The following is a 17,886-nucleotide window of genomic DNA, read 5'->3' on the forward strand; positions in this document are numbered from 1 at the left end:
CCTGAAGGATAAAATTCTGATAAATTACTCCTCTTGGATTGTTGCTTTAATGTTGATTTTAGAAGGGCTCTAAATGGAGTACATTACTTATCCGATAGTCTATCTAAGCCTCTTCTTCTACTCTATCTTTTTATGATAAGTCTACTGCCTTTACCTTATATAACTTTGAATTTTGGTCACTTTGTTTCCTTTTTTATTTATGGGTACAGAAAAGTGACCTCATGCTTATGAAGATCATTAATTGTGAAACTCTCTGGAATTACAGGTTGTTCTGGCTGATATATCAGTAGACTTTAAATTGTCTCCTCTATCAGCCTGAAGTTTGTGTAATTGTGTTTACCAAAAATTCAATCTCTAAATGAAATTTAATCAGGAAATAAAATCAAGAAGCTACTGAGGTCTGTTTCACATCCCATAATCATTTTATATAGAAGTTCACTGAGATTGTTTTGCTTAACTCTGAGGATATAACATGTTTGGAAGATATTTAAATTTTCATGGAGTCATGGAACAATTTGAATTGGAAGGGACCTTAATGATCATCTGTGAAGATTTGTTTTTGAGAAATTCTTCTTCTTTAAACTTATTTCCATATTAAAACTGTCCAGTAGTTGCAACACTAATTAGATTGATTCTGCATGGGATGTCCAGACTTGTTGCATCTAGACCTGTTGATTTTCCCACTAGATGGCATTATGCATTAAGTGCAAGTTAATAATAGGTTGACTATAATTGCACATGCTAAAGATTTAAAAAATAAGAAATTATCTATTGTGTTTGCTCTTAGTCTATGCTGAGAACTGTGGCTTAAAAATCACTTGACCTACTTCTACCTAACAGCAACCCAATCCATCCTTAATGCATCAAATATGGATTTACTCAAAGTAATAAAGGAAGTCAGCCATGGCAACAATATCTGATCATGTGTGCAATGTGCTTTTTAGAATAAAACTTGTCCAACCACTTCTGCATTTAACATTTGAAGAGTGAGTTCAATGCTGCAGATTGCTTCCTTTCTGGCTGCATGGCTTCAGCTGAAGTGATGGGAGGTGTCCTAAGTAAAGGTGCAGTGCTGAAAATTGCTTTTAAATAAAGAGCCCCACATGAATTTATTTTTTTTTAATTTAGTAGCTAATTCAGGATAGGTAATCAGAATAATTTATCACTTCAAGTTTAAATATAGAGATGCTGCTCTTTCCTCCACCCAGATGAATTATTAGCAATCCCCTTACAAAATTATGTGGTGCTCAAGAGTGAGGCTTCTAAAACCTAAGATCCTGACCAGTGAAAGGCCAGCTGAGGTGGAGCAGAAGTCCAACACCTTCAACAGAACTGATTATTTTTGTGTTATACAGGGTAAACTTCCCTGTATTCTGTATTCTGAGCTGGGTTTTTTCTTTATTCTTTGTGTAGAATGTAAGAGGCTCCAGGCTGGAAAGAGGCAATCCAATATTGCAACATTTTACTGTAAGAGAGGTGTAGAGTATAAGCTGGATGAACCACTTCAGTTAGCCTGGGCCAATAATGGAAAAGTGTCTAAGGACAAGAAATCAAGTAAATATTAGCTTAGTATTAAAAAGGTCTTTTAAATCCTCATGCTCTTGGAACAAACAATAGAAAAGTAGAACTTGTGCTTATTTCTAAATTGGCTTTTGTGAAGAGGACAGACTAATGCCACCTGGAGAAACTTTCCAAAAGATTGCCATGAACTCAGGCTGTTAAACTGTTTGTGTTTTCTGTTTAAAACTTTATTTTACTCATGCTATGCCCTGAGGTTCGATAAACTATAAGTTTAATTGTCCTGTGCAGTGCATGGCTGTAGATAATGCAATGTGTGATTCCTTGACATAGAAGTGTTTATGGTTTGTATTTGCCCGTGATGGGCAATGGAATTCACCCTTTTGTAACACTACTATAAAAATACCTCATGAGAGCTGCCTTCAACCAAATTGTTGAAGTACCTACAAACTGCAAATAGAACTAGGGTATGGATCCACTGAATTAGAGCAACTGGTTTCCTCTTGTCACTGGAGATGAAGAGATTGAAGGTAGCTTTTAGTTGTTATAAATTAATAGGCATTAATCATTGTTAATTGTATTAGTGATTAATTTTAATAAACATGTGTTTCATTACTAGGATCCCTAACTTGAGAGTTTCACAAATGGTATGAAATTGTATTGCTAATTAACAGATTTTCATATGGAAAGGTTAGTGACAGAAATTTCCTTTATTATTTAGTCAATGGTGAACACTCAGTGAAAAGCACCATGCCAATCCTGGTATTTGAAGCATGCATTCTCCATTGGGATCCTAATGGTTGTGCCCCAAGGGATTTCAATACGCCCAGTTGTTCAATAAAATAGAGCAGAGACAAGCAAGCATGTTAGAAAAATGGATATTTAGAGGCATGTGTTTGCTTTCTGTTCCTAAAAAAGCTGAATTACTTGAGACAAAGGGGTTTTTAAACACCCATTCCCCAGCCAGTGCATGATATGAATGTGTAAAGCATTGATTATGAATCAGCACCGTGCTCAGCAGCAGCTGTCCCCAGCTCTGACATTGCAGCATCGGCCACGCCGAGGGACCAGGGAGGGCCAGCCTGGGTCACGTCCCACAGGCAAAGCCCAGGGCCATCAATGGGAGATCTGTGCTCTCTGGGAGCTCTGCAGCCCCTGCGTGCTGCTCTACCAACTGCAGCCTGCAGCACTCACAGGGAGCTGCACCAACATTATTTAAAAATTCCTGATTTATAATGCACGTCTTGCTTTTGAGGCACCAAGCTGGCACAAGCCATCACACCTAGTCCAAAACCAGCACTCTGGTGTTTAATTACTGAACTCATTTACCTGTGATTCCTCATTTAAATGGGTCTGTCCTTCCAGGGGATCAAAATTGCTTTTTGAATCTCCATGTGATTGATGTCTTCTGTAACAACTGGGTTTCCTGGTGACTTAAGGGATCATTCTGTTGAGTCTGAAATTATTAATTACCATAGAGTTCTTCTAAAACACCTGAATTTTTTTTTAATTGTTAAAAAGTTTAAATGAAACATTAGATGGAGATGAGTGGCAATATCCTGAAGGGAAAAATAGATCTTATTTAGGAGCAGCTTTTTTTCTGATCTTCACACACAGAAATTAACACAGATGTTTTGGTGTATCTGCAATACAGTCTTGGCTGTAGTTGTGACCAAGAAAGTGCCAATTTCTTAATCTTTTTTAGCAAATAAAGAAAACTAAAAACATCAAGCAAGTAAGTAAAGCACATTTAAACACAGCCAGGAAGTCGTGAATCTATTTTAGTAATTGTGAAGAAGGTGGCTCATCCTCAGAGGGTGTTATTAAATTCCTAATGTCAGAATAAAAAAACAAAAAGCAGTACCTGCCTGTTTGTAGATGGACTCATCTAGTGAAAGTAGGCTCCAAAAATGTTCTGTGGAGGAATTCCTCTGCCAAACTCCCACCTCCAGATGAATGAATAAATGTAACTGCAGCACAAAACCCCAAACATTTACCTCAAAAACATCTGCAGAGCTGGACAGGTCTGTGCTTTGGCACTCTCTTGCTCCCTGAAGCAGTGAAGGCTCTGAGAACACTCTCCTTGTCCCCAGAATTCAGATGTGCCCAAAGAATGCCACAGGGAGGCCTCTGCAAAGAGGGAAAAGTGAGGATTTGACTATCTAGCACACAGGAAAAAAAGTTGTTGAGACAAGATACGGCAGGAGTTACTATTTATTTGTTTTAGGCACCAGCCTTCTAAATAATTGAAACCATTTCAGATGTTACCATGGGGTATTAACTTGAAAATTATGACTTTTTGGTATCTGTAAGCTTCATTCCATCTGTTCTTTCTGGCCCACGTTTATGCTGCTGGAATGTGTCTGGTTACTGCCATTGCCCAGGAGTGAACCTTGGCCTGGTTCATGCTTAAATAGAGTATTTTTTATTTGCTTGAGTCTAATCATGGGGAAAAAAATGAAGTTCTATTTTTCCATACTGACATTTTAGAAAATATCTATTTAATTTACATTTTTGGTAGAAGATCTCTATGCAAGATAAATGCATGGTAAGTGTAAATTGCAGGATTGCAATTGTAGTGTATTAAGAAAATAATTATGTTATTTGAAGGTTAGCCATATAATTTTCTTTTATTCTTTTAGAATAGTAGTTGAATTTCAACTATGTAATATTTTCTACTAATAAGGATTTTTTAATGGCTTAACTTAGGTACAGAGAACACAGTAATGGTCACGAATTTGGCAGAGGACAGTGTTTGCTTTCCCCACTGTGTGATTCATCAGAACTCTTGTAGGATGGTGGTCACAGAGCAGTGCAGGGCTGCCAAAGGCATCAGCAACCTTGGACACCTTTACACTACAAACTTTAGTGACATGAAAGGCTGTGGCAGGTCTCCCCACCTGGAGAGCATCACCCTGAGCTTGTGCAACCGTGAAGCTCCACTGTGCAGAGTTAATAGCTGACACCTTGGAAGCATCAGAGGGGCACCAGTACAGTGCCACACCTGAGCTAAAGAGCCCAAAGGCTCTGCAGGGCTAAACGGGCTCAAGATACAGAGCAGCAGCAGCTCTGATGTCTGTCTAAACAGAGGCTCTTCAGTTGTTTGTTTCTACAAAGGCTTTTTAATAACAAAGTGAAAAAGGTACTGCTCTTCAGGATTTAATGATGAATACACCTGCACTGCTGCCCCCTTGAGCTGGTTCAGCTCAAGGTGTGAGTGCCTTTTGCATTCTGTAAATGAAGGAAGCCCTGGCATGGCAGTCCAGCTGGCTCTGCAAGCCACCAGGAGCTTGGGCAGCCACACTGGAGTGATTGGTCTATTGCATTGGAGAACAGGGAATCACAATACCAACCATTCTCTGGGATAGATCTTGGTTAAGGACTTTACTGGATATGTCCTCCTGGTGTAGCTGTGCTAGGTGAAATAATGTCTTCCTGAAAAAAATGGCACTTGAGAGCTACACATGAAAAGTGCTGCATGGGAACTGCATAATGTAATTCCTCATTAGGAGGGAAACCATAACTGCTCTGCTCTTCCCTGCAGAACTCAGACCACACCACTCCCACTGAAGTCTGTGTGCTTTAGACTCCCAGAAGAGGTTTAAGTTCTGTGATCAGGCTAATTTAATAGGAGAGGTTTAATTATTTGATACCACAGGATAAAAAAATAGAATTACTGACTTTTGCATCCTTTCCAAATCTGACATTTCCAAGCAGGTCTGTAATGGCAGTCTCAGAGGACCCATGCAGTCCCCAGCACAGCCAAAGGATAACCTGTTGCTAAGCAACCAATATAAGTGTGCTGCTCAACATTTATTTCATTTGGAAAGGAACGTATTCTTTAAGTACTTCATCTTAGCTAGTGAGCACAAAGAGTTTTTCACTTGTTTTTCTGTAGCTGTGCACATATGTAAAACAGCCAATTTGCACAATCAAATGGGCACTTCCAAGAACAAGTGTCAGAGAGGAGCATGCAAAATGGAAGGTATGAAAAATTGGCACGAGTACTTTAGCCCTTTCTAAGATCAGCATCCTGAATTTGCCTCTTTGTGTCTTTGTTCAGCCTAATTGAAAATGGGCTGCCTTGGAGCATGGATGTGGCAGAGCTCTCTGCAGAGCTTACCAGTGTTTGTTGATGCAGCCTCTTTTGAAGGTGTCAGAGTTTTCCCACTGACACAAAGAAACACTTTTCACCCCGGTAAGCCAAGCCAGAACATAACACTGAATTTCCACTCTGAAGACTCCAAATCTCAGATTCTGCACTTGTTACAGAAAAGCAGCTAAATAGCTTTGGAAAAGAGCACTTACTGACCTCCAATTAACACCATTTTCACTTTAGTGCTTGTCCCTACAGTGAAATAAAACCCTAGATCTGCTAGGCTTGTGTGTATCTGAAATCAGCCTTGGCTGAACAGTCTCTAGGATTGTCCTTGAAGGAGTTGTTAGTCATGTTTTCCACTTTAGAGTACCTTGGGTGCCTGAGTATCTGAAGAGCTTTCTGTTCCCAACCAGTGAAGGTCTTTCTGCTGCTGATCCAATGGATCCTGTTCGATACAGACAGATGTCTCCCTGCCCTCTGATCAAGTGACATGGATACACATTTTGCCTTCAACTGGTGTGGTTTCCAAATGATGTGTTTTGACAAATGAAATGCAGCGTGGGAGTACTACAGTGTTTGCAAGCTAAGCTGTGTCTTGGGAGCAGTAACTAACAACTACAGCTTTTTTTAGAGCTGAGGAAAATTAAGCTCAGTGTTGAAGAAATGCAGCTGAGCTCTGCATGGAATCCTGCAGCTTTGGTGACTGAAGACTCTTGGTGTCTTGGACTATCCAGGTGCACAAATCTCTCCCTGCCCCTCTCCCTCACTTCACTCTGCTTTCTGTGCAGGGAATTGTCTTCCAGACATCTCTTCATTGGAGGTCTCACTTTAAGTGTTTGCCTCCCATCACAATGCAGAGCTCCCAGAGCTGAATCAATGCTTCTCTCTTCTGTCAGCTGTGGTCCGTGCAGGAACAGTGCTGTCAGCAGGCTGACACTGCAGTGCCACATCACACAGCGTGGCTGCTGTCACATCTGGGAGCAGGAGAGCAAATCTGCTGCTTAACCTGGCAGCCTGCTCGTGAAGAGATTGAGTTTGGTTTCGAGACAGAAATAATTGCTGTTTTCAATCCCAGGGTTTTGATCTGTTAAAGCAAATGGTTGGCTGTCTTGCTTCATTTAGGGAATACTTTCCCAAAACTGCTGCTTCTTATTTCTTTGGAACATTCAGTCTTCAGTGAGCTCTTGCTGCAGAGAAGTACAAGATCAACCAACCAACCAACCCTGTCACAAGATGCTGACATGAAAAATAACTCCTAAGAAAGTTATCTGACCAAATCAAAAGCACTTGCTTAATGAGTGAACAAGTAGGGAAATACAAGAGTCTGGGGGGTTTTCTTCAGGCCCAAATAAAACAGAGAAGTCAGGAAAGGATAAAACAAAATGGGCCAATACGCTTATTTTTCAAGATGCTTTATTTCAAGTTCCAAGATTCACAACAGCATTTGGGTTTGGGGGAAAAAAAATCAGCATTTTTCACCAAAAAAACTAAACAGGGAATGTGAGTGTTAACAAACACTCACAAGAGGACGTTGTGTGAGTAACATATACTGAAATAAAACTACAGGGGGAATAAATTACGGACAAAAATACAGCACAAATAAAGAGCAAGGGTATCTTAAGCAAAGTGTAATTCTATATTGAGTAAAGGGCAAAAGATGAGATGTAGTTTCACAGGAAATCTGAAATAGCTCCAGTTACGCTTAACTTAGGATGCAAAATCTGTTATATTTGAAATACATCTATGTATTACTGTATAATGGAGGCATCTTGAGAGGCTGTAAGATGCTGCACCATTATGCAGTGTTTGTGTAAATATCCTGAGTGAACCAATGATGACGAGGGGGAAGGTAAAATGCAGAGCATAGATTTGGCTAAAATTCAGTATTTTGGAGGGGGTTTAATATAACTTTAAAGAAAATGTAAAAGAAAAAAAGAGAATAGATGAGGATGTCTGACTTTCCCAAGGGTATATTATGTGCCCTCTAGAAATAATTTCACAAGCCAAGAGGGAGAAAGGAGGAAATTCAAGTCAGCATGCTTAATACATTTATACTGACTCAATTTTATTGACTTATTTTTGACATTTTAGCTGCTATGTAAAATAAATCCCTTCATAGTGCCGATATAAACAAGTATTTTCCCTTTGCCCTCGGTCAGCTGCTCAAGTATTTTCCCTTTGCCCTCGGGACGTTCTGCTCAAACTCTTTGTTCTTTTGAAGAGCCACTCCTCTGGAATTAGGCTCCCTGGTTGGCCACTGTACCCCATTCCCGTGATAGGACAGCAGGTGGATCTGGACAGCAGCCAAAGTGAACAACCTGTGACCCAGGGACAGCAGGGATAGAGCACTGACACACAAAACATTAGCACTGAAGGAGTAGTTCTCCTCTGGCACTTCAAACATGAAAATTGATATTCATAGCCACATTCTACCTAAGGAATGGCCTGACCTGAAAAAGGTAATAAGAGTTTAGATATTCAGTGCCTTACGTTATCAGCCACCATTTCTACCAATGTGATTTTGGAAAAAAAAATGAATGAAGGGTTCTGGGGTAAATATCTTGAGGTTTTTGTCTAATTTGGGATTTTTTTTTCCAACTGTAAAATATTTGTATTGCACTACTTTGAAAAGCAAGAGTCCAGTCAGAAGGAGATGTAAAACTGGGCTCTGTTTCCCATTTTTTATTTATTCTGAAGCAATTCTTAAAGTTTTCCTTGAGTTTTTTGAGTCACAAAATTTTTGGATAATAAGGTATAAATTCCACTTTCTTGACAGACAGCTGTTCTGTTCCATTCCTAAATGGTATTAAATTTTGTTTCAAATAAAATAAATAATCAAATATTAGACAAAATTAATGTTAACTAAGACAAATTCGTTCACATCATTATACCCACAGGCATGAAATCATTAACTTCAGTGGGAGTGGGGTCACTCTAAGTACAGCTAATTGATGATGATAATTTTAGTAATATCTGTTATTTTTTCAGTTACTGGAAAAAAGTAGCCTGTTGTATTTAAAATAGAAAATCTCAGTTGTCAGAACACTGAAGCTATACATGAATTTCTGTTAACTTAGTGTTGTTGTTGTTGTTGTTGTTGTTATTGTTATTATTATTCAATGTCATAAATTTATTCTTGTCCACAATATTTTTCATTTTCCTGTGAAATGCATTTTAGAATGAAAAATGTCATTTAGGTTTTAATGTAATCAATCTGAAAGGATTGCATATATATTAGCTCTGGGTTTCTGTTATTTTAAGCAGTCCAGTTTCAGTCAATATTAGAGAGAGAGCAGCTGGGAAATGTAAACAGCATATTAGAAAAAAAAAAATCATAAGAAAACCTGGCATTGAAAACATATATAGGATTATTTCTTCATTAGTTGTGAAAAATAACATCATTATGCACAAAACCTCCTGGAGAGGAATGTTTGCTTCCTTGTTTGGCTAGGAAGGTTTTTATAAATATCTATTTGAACTATTACAGCTCCTGATGAAAAACACATACACTGGATAATGTAGGTGAGGATACAGATACTTTTAGAATAATTATGTCTGTTTTAAATGGATAGGAGTTTAAATATCTATACTAGAAAGACAGGTTGCTTTTGCAACCTTGCTTTTTGTCTTTCTGCAATAACTTCATAAAAAACACCTATAGAATTCCTTCATTCTCATGTTATATGGTTGTTTGTTTTTTTTTAATTAAATATTTTTGTCTGTGAGTACTTCAAAAGGGCAATAAGTTCACCGAGATAAAATGACCCCAAGAATTCCTTGATGTTCACAGATGTACATCCAGACTAAAATCACTAATGTTAAACACTGTGTGCATTGCATTTCTTTAAACAGAGATAAACAGGCAAATACCAAATTTTTAAAATTTAATTTCCACCTGCTAGGTTTTTTCCCCTCTGTTCTGAGCGATTCAATGGTTTATTAATGGGCTCAGAGTAGAAAACAACTCTCAGAATTCCCTGGAGTCCTGTGGAAATTCAAGCCATTAACACAGATCATGCAAGGAAAACCAATGAGGCATCTTAACATGCACACATTTATTTAGCGCTAAACTTCTCTTTCTTGTTTCCAGCTTTGTAAATACTGGACCTTCAAACTAGAAAATTCTATGGCCAGTATACTGATTTACCAGCCTAGGAAAATATCACAAGTATAGAAAATCACAGAAAAGCCAGATATGGACTGTCAATAACTAATACCTGAGGGGAAGAAAGAATAAAATAAGTTGAAAACCAGTGAATTTCTCTATTGAAAATGTGGGCTCCTTCAGTAGCCATTTCAGGTACTTGTTTTCTGCTCAACTTACAACTGCAATTAGCATGGATCTAGTTTAAAATTCTCATTAGTTCTCACTCATTAAACTTATCCAAAATTTCAGTATTTTTACATGTGTATAAACCTATAAATGTATACATTTAAATATAATTTACATGGTTGCAAAGTTAAACAGAGCACACAGCCTCAGTGACTGCATCTCTGGCTGAGGTCAGGAGGTTTGGCTCTTCACACCCACATTAGAGAGCTCACAGTGGCACTAAGTGATGATTTGGTATCACAGGAAATTCAGGACTGTGTCCAAATCGTTTACACTTCAGCAAAACAAATGCCTGCTCTTACTTAGTTTCATTTTTAATGTTTCTTTTTTTTTTGGAGAAATGGGAATTATGAGCATTGTTTTCACTCAGAGATTTCAAGAGTTCATTCCTTTCTAACTTATAATTTATGAAAGTAAAAGGAAATCAGCATCTTGTGTAGATTTTGCATTTTTTGCCTGAACAATTCTGAATCTCTCTGAAAGAATCAATGAGTATCTGAGGTTCTCCTTTTTAGCTTCTCTTCCCTGTTTAAATATTAATAGACAGGAGGCTGACCTTCACTCCTGCTGCTGAGTCATGGAAGCTGAAAAGTGGAATCAATGCGTCTTTGTGCTAATGATTAACTGATCACAGATTGGAAAGTTGTTGTCTCAATTTTCACACTGCCAGATGCTTAATTTAATATTTTCAGTGTCAAAATTATTTCAGTTAGAACCTCAATGTAGTCAGCAACTTTAAGCATTTCTAAAGCAGTTATTTAAGAATGTTGTTGAGCCGGAAACTAAAATTCCAGCTCTGCAAACACCATTAGTCCAGTCCAGCTACTCTTCAGCACTTCTGCTGATGTCAGCTGGCTCAAAGCTCAGCACGTGTAAGTGTTTCTCCTGAATGAGGTATTCTTGTAAGAACTGCAATCATTATTGTTATTATTATAATTATTGTTATTATTATTACTACTGCAGAGAGCTAACCAGCCCTGGGTTTCTCTTCTTTCCTCCGCAGAGATATGGATACGGTGGATGGGTACAGCTGGATCATCACTGCAAGGTTTGGGCTCTTTGGTGCTCAGAGCTGATCTTGTGTCATCATCAGGAGTAGAAACTCACAGGAGACCTATTGAGAATCAAAATGGCAATAAGATTGGTTCTGTCTTTGCTACAGATTTTTCTAGAGGTCTATTTCCCATGCAGTAGTATCAGGCCAAGTCCTAATATGCCTCAGCTGAACCTTTTGCTTGGAAGATGAAACTCACACTCTCTTGTATGAACCAGCATCTACTCTTCTTTATCGTCTCACTTTAACACTTGGAAGGGATAGCTCTGAGAAAGTCTTTCCAACAAGATAGGTCAGACTAAAGCAGATTACATACAGATTTGGGTTGAGTTAGATGCATCTGTATGAGAAGCAAACCCAAAAGGAACTGATATTTCAAAACAAGAACAAGCCACCTGCAAAACCAAAGCATGGATGCCACAGATTTTGGGATACATTGCAGCTGCAGGAAGGAGACAGGGATTGGAAACATTTCTGGTGATTTTGTTACAGGTCTGATGCTAAAATTCTGTGCTAAAAATAGTTTGCAGAGCAACTTTGTGGCAAGTCAATAATGGCCTTACATGCTCTGCCAAGAATTCCATCTGGCTTACTTCTGTCTGGAAATTCCGCACGACAAATGTGAATGGCAAAATAAAATCCTGTTCAGACATGTAGAGCTGGGGATGTTAACTCCTAAGATTTAAAAAAAAAAATCCAAAGGCCTCCCATATCATTCTCTGAAGAAGCACCAGGGTCAAACTGGAAGAAAATAATTATGTGCATATTTTAAAAGTGCAATTTAGGATGTGACTGAGTAGTTTAGTGAGGACAGAATTTTAAATGTAGTTTGCTGAACCAAATCAGCCTGCAGGACTTAATTTTTAAATGTGTCTCTCTCTTAATTTCCACATACATTAATCAAAACAAATATTAGATAATTTTTAGGATGGGATGGAGTAGAGAAGTATAGAATAGAATGGAACAGTAATGTCCATGTGATCTATTCATAGGTGATTCATATGTGATAAAATGCTTGGTTCTACTGTGCCTTTTTCTCACACAAAATATTTTTTTAGTCCATGTGACCTATTCATATGTGATAAAGTGCTTGGTTCTACTGTGCCTTTTTCTCACACAAAATATTTTTTTGTTTATTGGACAATTTGTATCAATGCACTAAACTTTTCTTAATGGATCTGAGTGTATGGCAACAATAAACCTCTCCATCAAGTTGGAAAACCAGTTTTACAAGAACCTGAAGTATTTCACCAGGGGATCAGGACCCTGTAGTTGTAATATTTCAAGTAATTTTCACAACCCATGTTACAGCTAACAAGTAACTTGACAGGTTGCCAAGGCAGCACACTTAGATTTGTGGAGGAGGGCTTTAAAATATTCATTAGGACAGTAAATTTGTGAATGATGTATGAAGGTAGTAACAAATTCAAGGTTAAAAACAGTTTGAGTTCTCAGAAGAGGGGAACAGAACACACCCCCCCCGAATGAGCGCACTAGTAGTAAATATTTTGATTTAACAGGTTCTTTTCCTCAGACAAATTGACAGGATCCTAAATAAGAACAATTTTGTGAGGAAAAATAAAGTGGCCTTTTGAGAGAGAGAGAGAAATCCCTTTCCTGAAGGGCCCAAAGACTTCCTAGCCCTCAGTTCCTGTTTACTGGGAAAGTGAAGGAATAGCTTCTGGGATTTCTTGCGTGGCTTTCAGTTTTTACCTGCAGATGGAGTGTGTTTTCTGCCTAGTGCCTCTGCTGCATGACTGCACTGACCCACCCCACGTGCACAGCACCAGGGATCCTCTGACTTTCCATTTACCCCTGCAGTAGATTAAAACAACCAAGAAATACTCAGGGCTTGCAGGTGTTGGTGAATTGTATCTCATCCATTTGTGCCAGCAGAAATCTTGGTGTGTCTGTAGCAGCTGGTGGGCACCCCTAATTGTAACAATTTCCTTCATGCTTGACACTGCCTCTCTTTGAACAATTCAAATCAACCAAATATGACATTTCCAAAGTTTCCAGGCTGATAAAGGAACACATATCAGGACTCTGATAACATTTTGAACTTCCTGAGTCTGGAAATTGGTGACATATGAGAAAGGTTTTACACTATTTCAGGTCATGGGTTTATACTGTGTATAAGTTTTACTTGGGACTTTTCTTTCCCAAATTCTTCAATTTTTTCTTTTCTTACCAAGGAGAAAACGTAATTTGAACACAACACAATAGGTCTCCTTTTGTCTCAGTATCACTGGTGGTAAGAAATCACTGGACTGAAATTAACTGTGTTACACAATTATTTCTGTAGTTACTGGAATCATTGTGATGCTATTGACTTTAAAAGAACACACATATACCCAAAGGGAAAATTTAGCACAGATTTAATTAGAGCATTGTTTTGAGGTCAAAATTTCGTTTCAGGATAAACTTGGATTAAGGTATCTGGTATCTCTTCCAAATAAATGTACAGTGATGTACGTTGCAAAAGGAAGGGGATTTTTTATAATTCTGAAGAATTAAATCAGAACTACAAATGACTGTTTTATTCATATCTATTTTAAAAATAGTTTCTGTTTAAAAATACCTACTGAATAGAAATAAAAGATCACAATTTTGCCACTGAATTTCTGTAAGGAGCACAATATATCAAAAGACTATAAATTAGCAGCTACTACTTTGTCACATTTATAATATATGAAATGTCATTTCACAGGGACAGGCAAAGATGATGAAGGATGGAAAGGTTTTTAGAGTTATTCAAGAGAACTGCTGGGATCCAGAAGTACGGATTAAAGAGATGGACCAGTCAGGTACCTCCACGAAGGAACTCAAATCATTGTGCTTCTCTTAGACGTCATATTCTCTTAGAATATGACTTCTGTCAGTCCATATGAAAGTGTTCAACAATAATATCAAAAAAATCTTTAGCATACTAATTCCTTGGGTTTAATCTGTTGAATGTCATTGGAAACTGATATGCTTTATATCAAGAAGGAACCTGTGCCCATAAGTTTCCTCATTCTCAGTAGAAAATTATTCCCCGCTAGAATTTTTAAATTTTGGTGGGATTTAAGGCATTAAGGAACTCATTGACAAAAGTAAGCATGACTGACCCTGGACTTGAAATGGCACCATACATCCCAGTTAAAATGATTCACAAAGGAGGAAGAAGCCCTTTCATTTTTCTTACAAATATTAAAAACATTCTTTTTACACATAGGATTTCTTGGTTGTCCGTTTCCTTTTCTAATACCTTTTTTCTGTTTAGCCACGTTGCAGCCTCATTCTGTGTTTTTGCTCTAGGACTCTGAGTCTAGAGAACTGGTAAAATTACTTTGTCAGAAAAGGGAGTTTTCCTCATTTAGAAATTTAACCAGATGTCAAATTTGCAAATTTATTTTCCATCATGTTACAGGCAAGCCACTAAATAAGGTTGGTAAGATGGGAGACTGAGGATGAGGGAAGGAATTTCTAGGCAGATCAATTATTTTTGCTAGTTCTTATTAACACTGTAATTCCAAATTACTCTTGTAAGAGAAATATTATGCTACTAAAGATTATTTTTTCTTAGATTGAGGCCTGAATAGTTCCTATATCAGTTTCCCAGTGCACATAACTTGAATATCTTCAACTTTTCATAAGGAACAAACATTTGAATTGCTTAAAAGAGCAGATATAGTACAAGTAGCATCTTTATGATTATTGCTTCCTCCTCTCAGACCTTATCACCCCTGACAAGCACGTGAAAGAGGTTGTAGCCAGTGGGGAGTTGGTGTCTTCTCCAAGATGACAAATAATAAACAAGAAATGGCCTGAAATTGCACCAGGGAAGGTTTTGATTGGGCATTAGGAAAAATGTCTTCACTAAAGGGGGTTGTCAAGCCCTAGAAGAGCCCTGGTGTAGTCCCCTTTCCTGGAGGGATTTAAAGGATGTGTAGATGTTGTGCCTGGGGACATGGTTCACTGGTGGGCTTGGCAGAACTGGATTCATGGTTGGGATCAATGATCTTAGAGGTCTTTTACAACCTAAATTATTCTGTGTTAGGAGATAGTCTGGGTTATTCTTCTTAGGGAGGTTTAGTGCAACACATAACATAGGCTAGCTTGGGAACCCACCAGGTAGTGAGCAATTTATGTAAACACAATTTAGACAATTTTCATCTACCTCACTTTCACCCTGGAAAAGCAGTATTTGAAACTCCAACCATTAGACATTTAATGGGAATGCCAGAAAGCCTTTGCAAACTCTGAAATATGCTGCCTTGTCACAGAATCATAGAGTCATGCCTTGACTAGGCTGAAATGTTTCTCTGAGTTAGCTCAGGGATTTTGGGGATTACCAAATCACTCTACTACACAGTGGATCATAAATAGCCTTTGGGCATCTCTCTTTCAGATATTTCCCTCAGCACTAATGGCAAGTTTCTACAAAGCAGTTCTGCCCCATATATTTGTTGTAGACAAAGGGGAAACACAGGAGGATATTGTTTTTTCAAATTTTTTCAGCAGCTCTCCAGAAAAGAAAATGTATCATGAAAGCAGCATCACAATATTTCTTCATGAACTAAACAGCGCTCACTTGGTTAAAAAAAATCTAAACCTGTATGTTACAGCACCATCTGGTGACTTGTGCCCTAAAAATGTCCCTTTTTATTACAGCACTCCAGACATACAGGCATCAGCCAATTAATTATGTGGGGGCTGGGAAAAAAGGCCTTGGTATTTTTAATTCTTTCATCCTTACTGCTCAGCTAATGATAAGACCATGGACCACATTTATTCCTTTTTGGTTTAGAAAGCTGTAACTTTAGTTGAAAGACTCCATTCTCTTACACAGGCTGAGATAGATTATACCCAAAATTTAACCTCCAAATATGGCATAATTTTGGGACAAAGATACAAGGAGCCTCCCAGCTAAACAAAACTAGAATCAGTCACTGAAAGTTATTTTTAACTCAGAGGGATAACTTGGTTACTAAAAGGCTTTGTTTGTGCAGTGCCCAAGAAATCTTGCCAGTAATAAGAAATGGTCTCCAGTGGACCAGAGAGACTCAATTAGTCTCTCCCAGTCATATGTCCCAGGTCTAATTGATGTACATACTTCTGTCTTGATCCACTCAATAAAGCAAGCTATCCATGTAACTCAATAAAACAAGCTGTAAAAGTAATTAACATCACAGTTCTGTGACACAAATCATCACAATTTTGTTTGAGAGAATATATCAGTTAGTCCTAACTGTCTTTCCTTGTTATTTTCTCCTTTGTAAAACCCTCTGAAGAGGGTAAAAAAGTAGAGGCTTTTCTGTGCTGATTCTTCTTTTTAAAGCTAATGTCTAGGAACAGTCAGCTTGAAGATGTACCTTTAAGGTTTATGTTAAATTTTCTCAGAAGTGTAAAAATGGATTGAAAGCAGATACAATGGATGTTGTAGAAAACTGGATGTTGTGGAAAAATGGATACTGTTCTCAACAGACTAATCAAGTGTCCCTATTGGTGGATGATCTAACTTGGATAATTCAGTATTTACGTAATTTTGCAGACCTAATCTTTACCCCTAAACCGTTGCTGCTGTACATAATATTAACAAGATCTTGTAGCAATCTGAGTCAGCTTCTTCTCTTGTTTCCTACTTAAACTTCTGAGGAGGAGGATAAATCATTTTAATCGTTCAAATATTTTGGCAAGTCACTGTCTTAGAGTTCTCCTAGAGTTCATTCTCCTGGAGTTTTTTTCTGCCATCTTTTGTTCTAGTAGTTTTACTACTAACAACCAAGTTAAATTTTTTAAAGCATGACAAGATATGTGCAAAAATATTACAAACAAACTGAAAAAACCACCAAAACAAAACAGTTTTGCATGTAACTATTCTGTGAAATCTTAATTGCTCTTTATTGTTTGTTTTGTTTGTCTGCGAGGTTTGTTTTCACTCCTGTAACCTGTCATACAAAATATTTTAATAGAGATTTGTGTTTGAGCAGAAACAAAACAACATGGACTTAATTCTTTTTATTTTTAACATCAAAGTTATTTCTGAAACCAGGCAGATTTTTTTATATTTACAACCTCAGTAGTCCAGACACAAGATGAGTGAAACCTAACACATTATAGCTTTGGGAACACTTAGGAAAACATTGTTTAACAGTTGTTGTTAACATAATGTTATTTATCTTTGGGCTAATTCCGTTAATTATTTAATATATATGACAAATTCACCCCAAAGTAAACTTGAGTTACTTTATTCTGTTGGTTTAATGTCAGCTTCATTCATGTGAGAGTAATACTAAATTGCTATTTTAATTGTTTGTACATGTGCATACTAAATCCCTCTAAAATCAAAAACTTAATTTCAAGAATTAGCTAGTATGAATACGGTAGAGTTTCTTTTTTCTACTTAGCAAAAATATCTGAATCCTATTAAATTGATACAGTATGAGGTTTATTGCCATGATTCTTAATTAAAAAAAAAATAATTCTCTATGTCACTGTTCAATCAGTCTTTGTTATCATTAAAGCTTTTACATGCTGCCCCTCAACCAAAGTACTTTCTTATTTGTAACATTTTATCAAAAGCAGACAACAAAAGAAGAAACATTAATATTTGCTTTTTCTTACTTAGGAGTCACCGTCCAAGTCCTGTCCACAGTCCCTGTAATGTTCAGCTACTGGGTAGGTTCAAAATAACATATTTTGTGATTCATATGTAGCAACATTTTTAAAATACAAAAGCATCTTCCTACAAATTGAAGCAGTCACTAGAATTGTTCTACTGTGAAAATGAAAAGGCAAAAAAGGAGTGCAGGTATGAGAAGATGTCTGCAGGATGTCCTGGCAAAGCTCCACACCGGAGCACACCCAGTGAGAAAAGATAAAACAACTGAATCCCTT

The 17,886-nt window shown here is 37.5% G+C and overlaps 1 protein-coding gene across 5 annotated transcripts in view; it reads left to right on the forward strand.

Moving 5' to 3' along the window:
* Positions 1–17,886, forward strand: part of ACMSD (aminocarboxymuconate semialdehyde decarboxylase) — a 38,768-nt gene that overhangs the window by 8,790 nt on the left and 12,092 nt on the right. The window contains exons 1-4 of one of the 5 annotated variants that reach the window (XM_039702461.1): positions 7,946–8,076; positions 10,954–10,998; positions 13,715–13,811; positions 17,618–17,667. In XM_039702461.1, the coding sequence (XP_039558395.1) occupies positions 8,020–8,076; positions 10,954–10,998; positions 13,715–13,811; positions 17,618–17,667 (249 nt within the window). In that variant the 5' untranslated portion in view covers positions 7,946–8,019. Of the gene's footprint in view, positions 1–7,945; positions 8,077–10,681; positions 10,823–10,953; positions 10,999–13,714; positions 13,812–17,617; positions 17,668–17,886 lie in introns of those variants that run through there. The other 4 variants (XM_039702637.1, XM_039702553.1, XM_039702719.1 and 1 more) reach the window with 4 other exon arrangements.

Source organism: Passer montanus, unplaced genomic scaffold (assembly GCF_014805655.1).
Source record: "Passer montanus isolate IOZ18808 unplaced genomic scaffold, ASM1480565v1 scaffold1, whole genome shotgun sequence".
NCBI classification, from domain to species: Eukaryota; Metazoa; Chordata; class Aves; order Passeriformes; family Passeridae; genus Passer; species Passer montanus.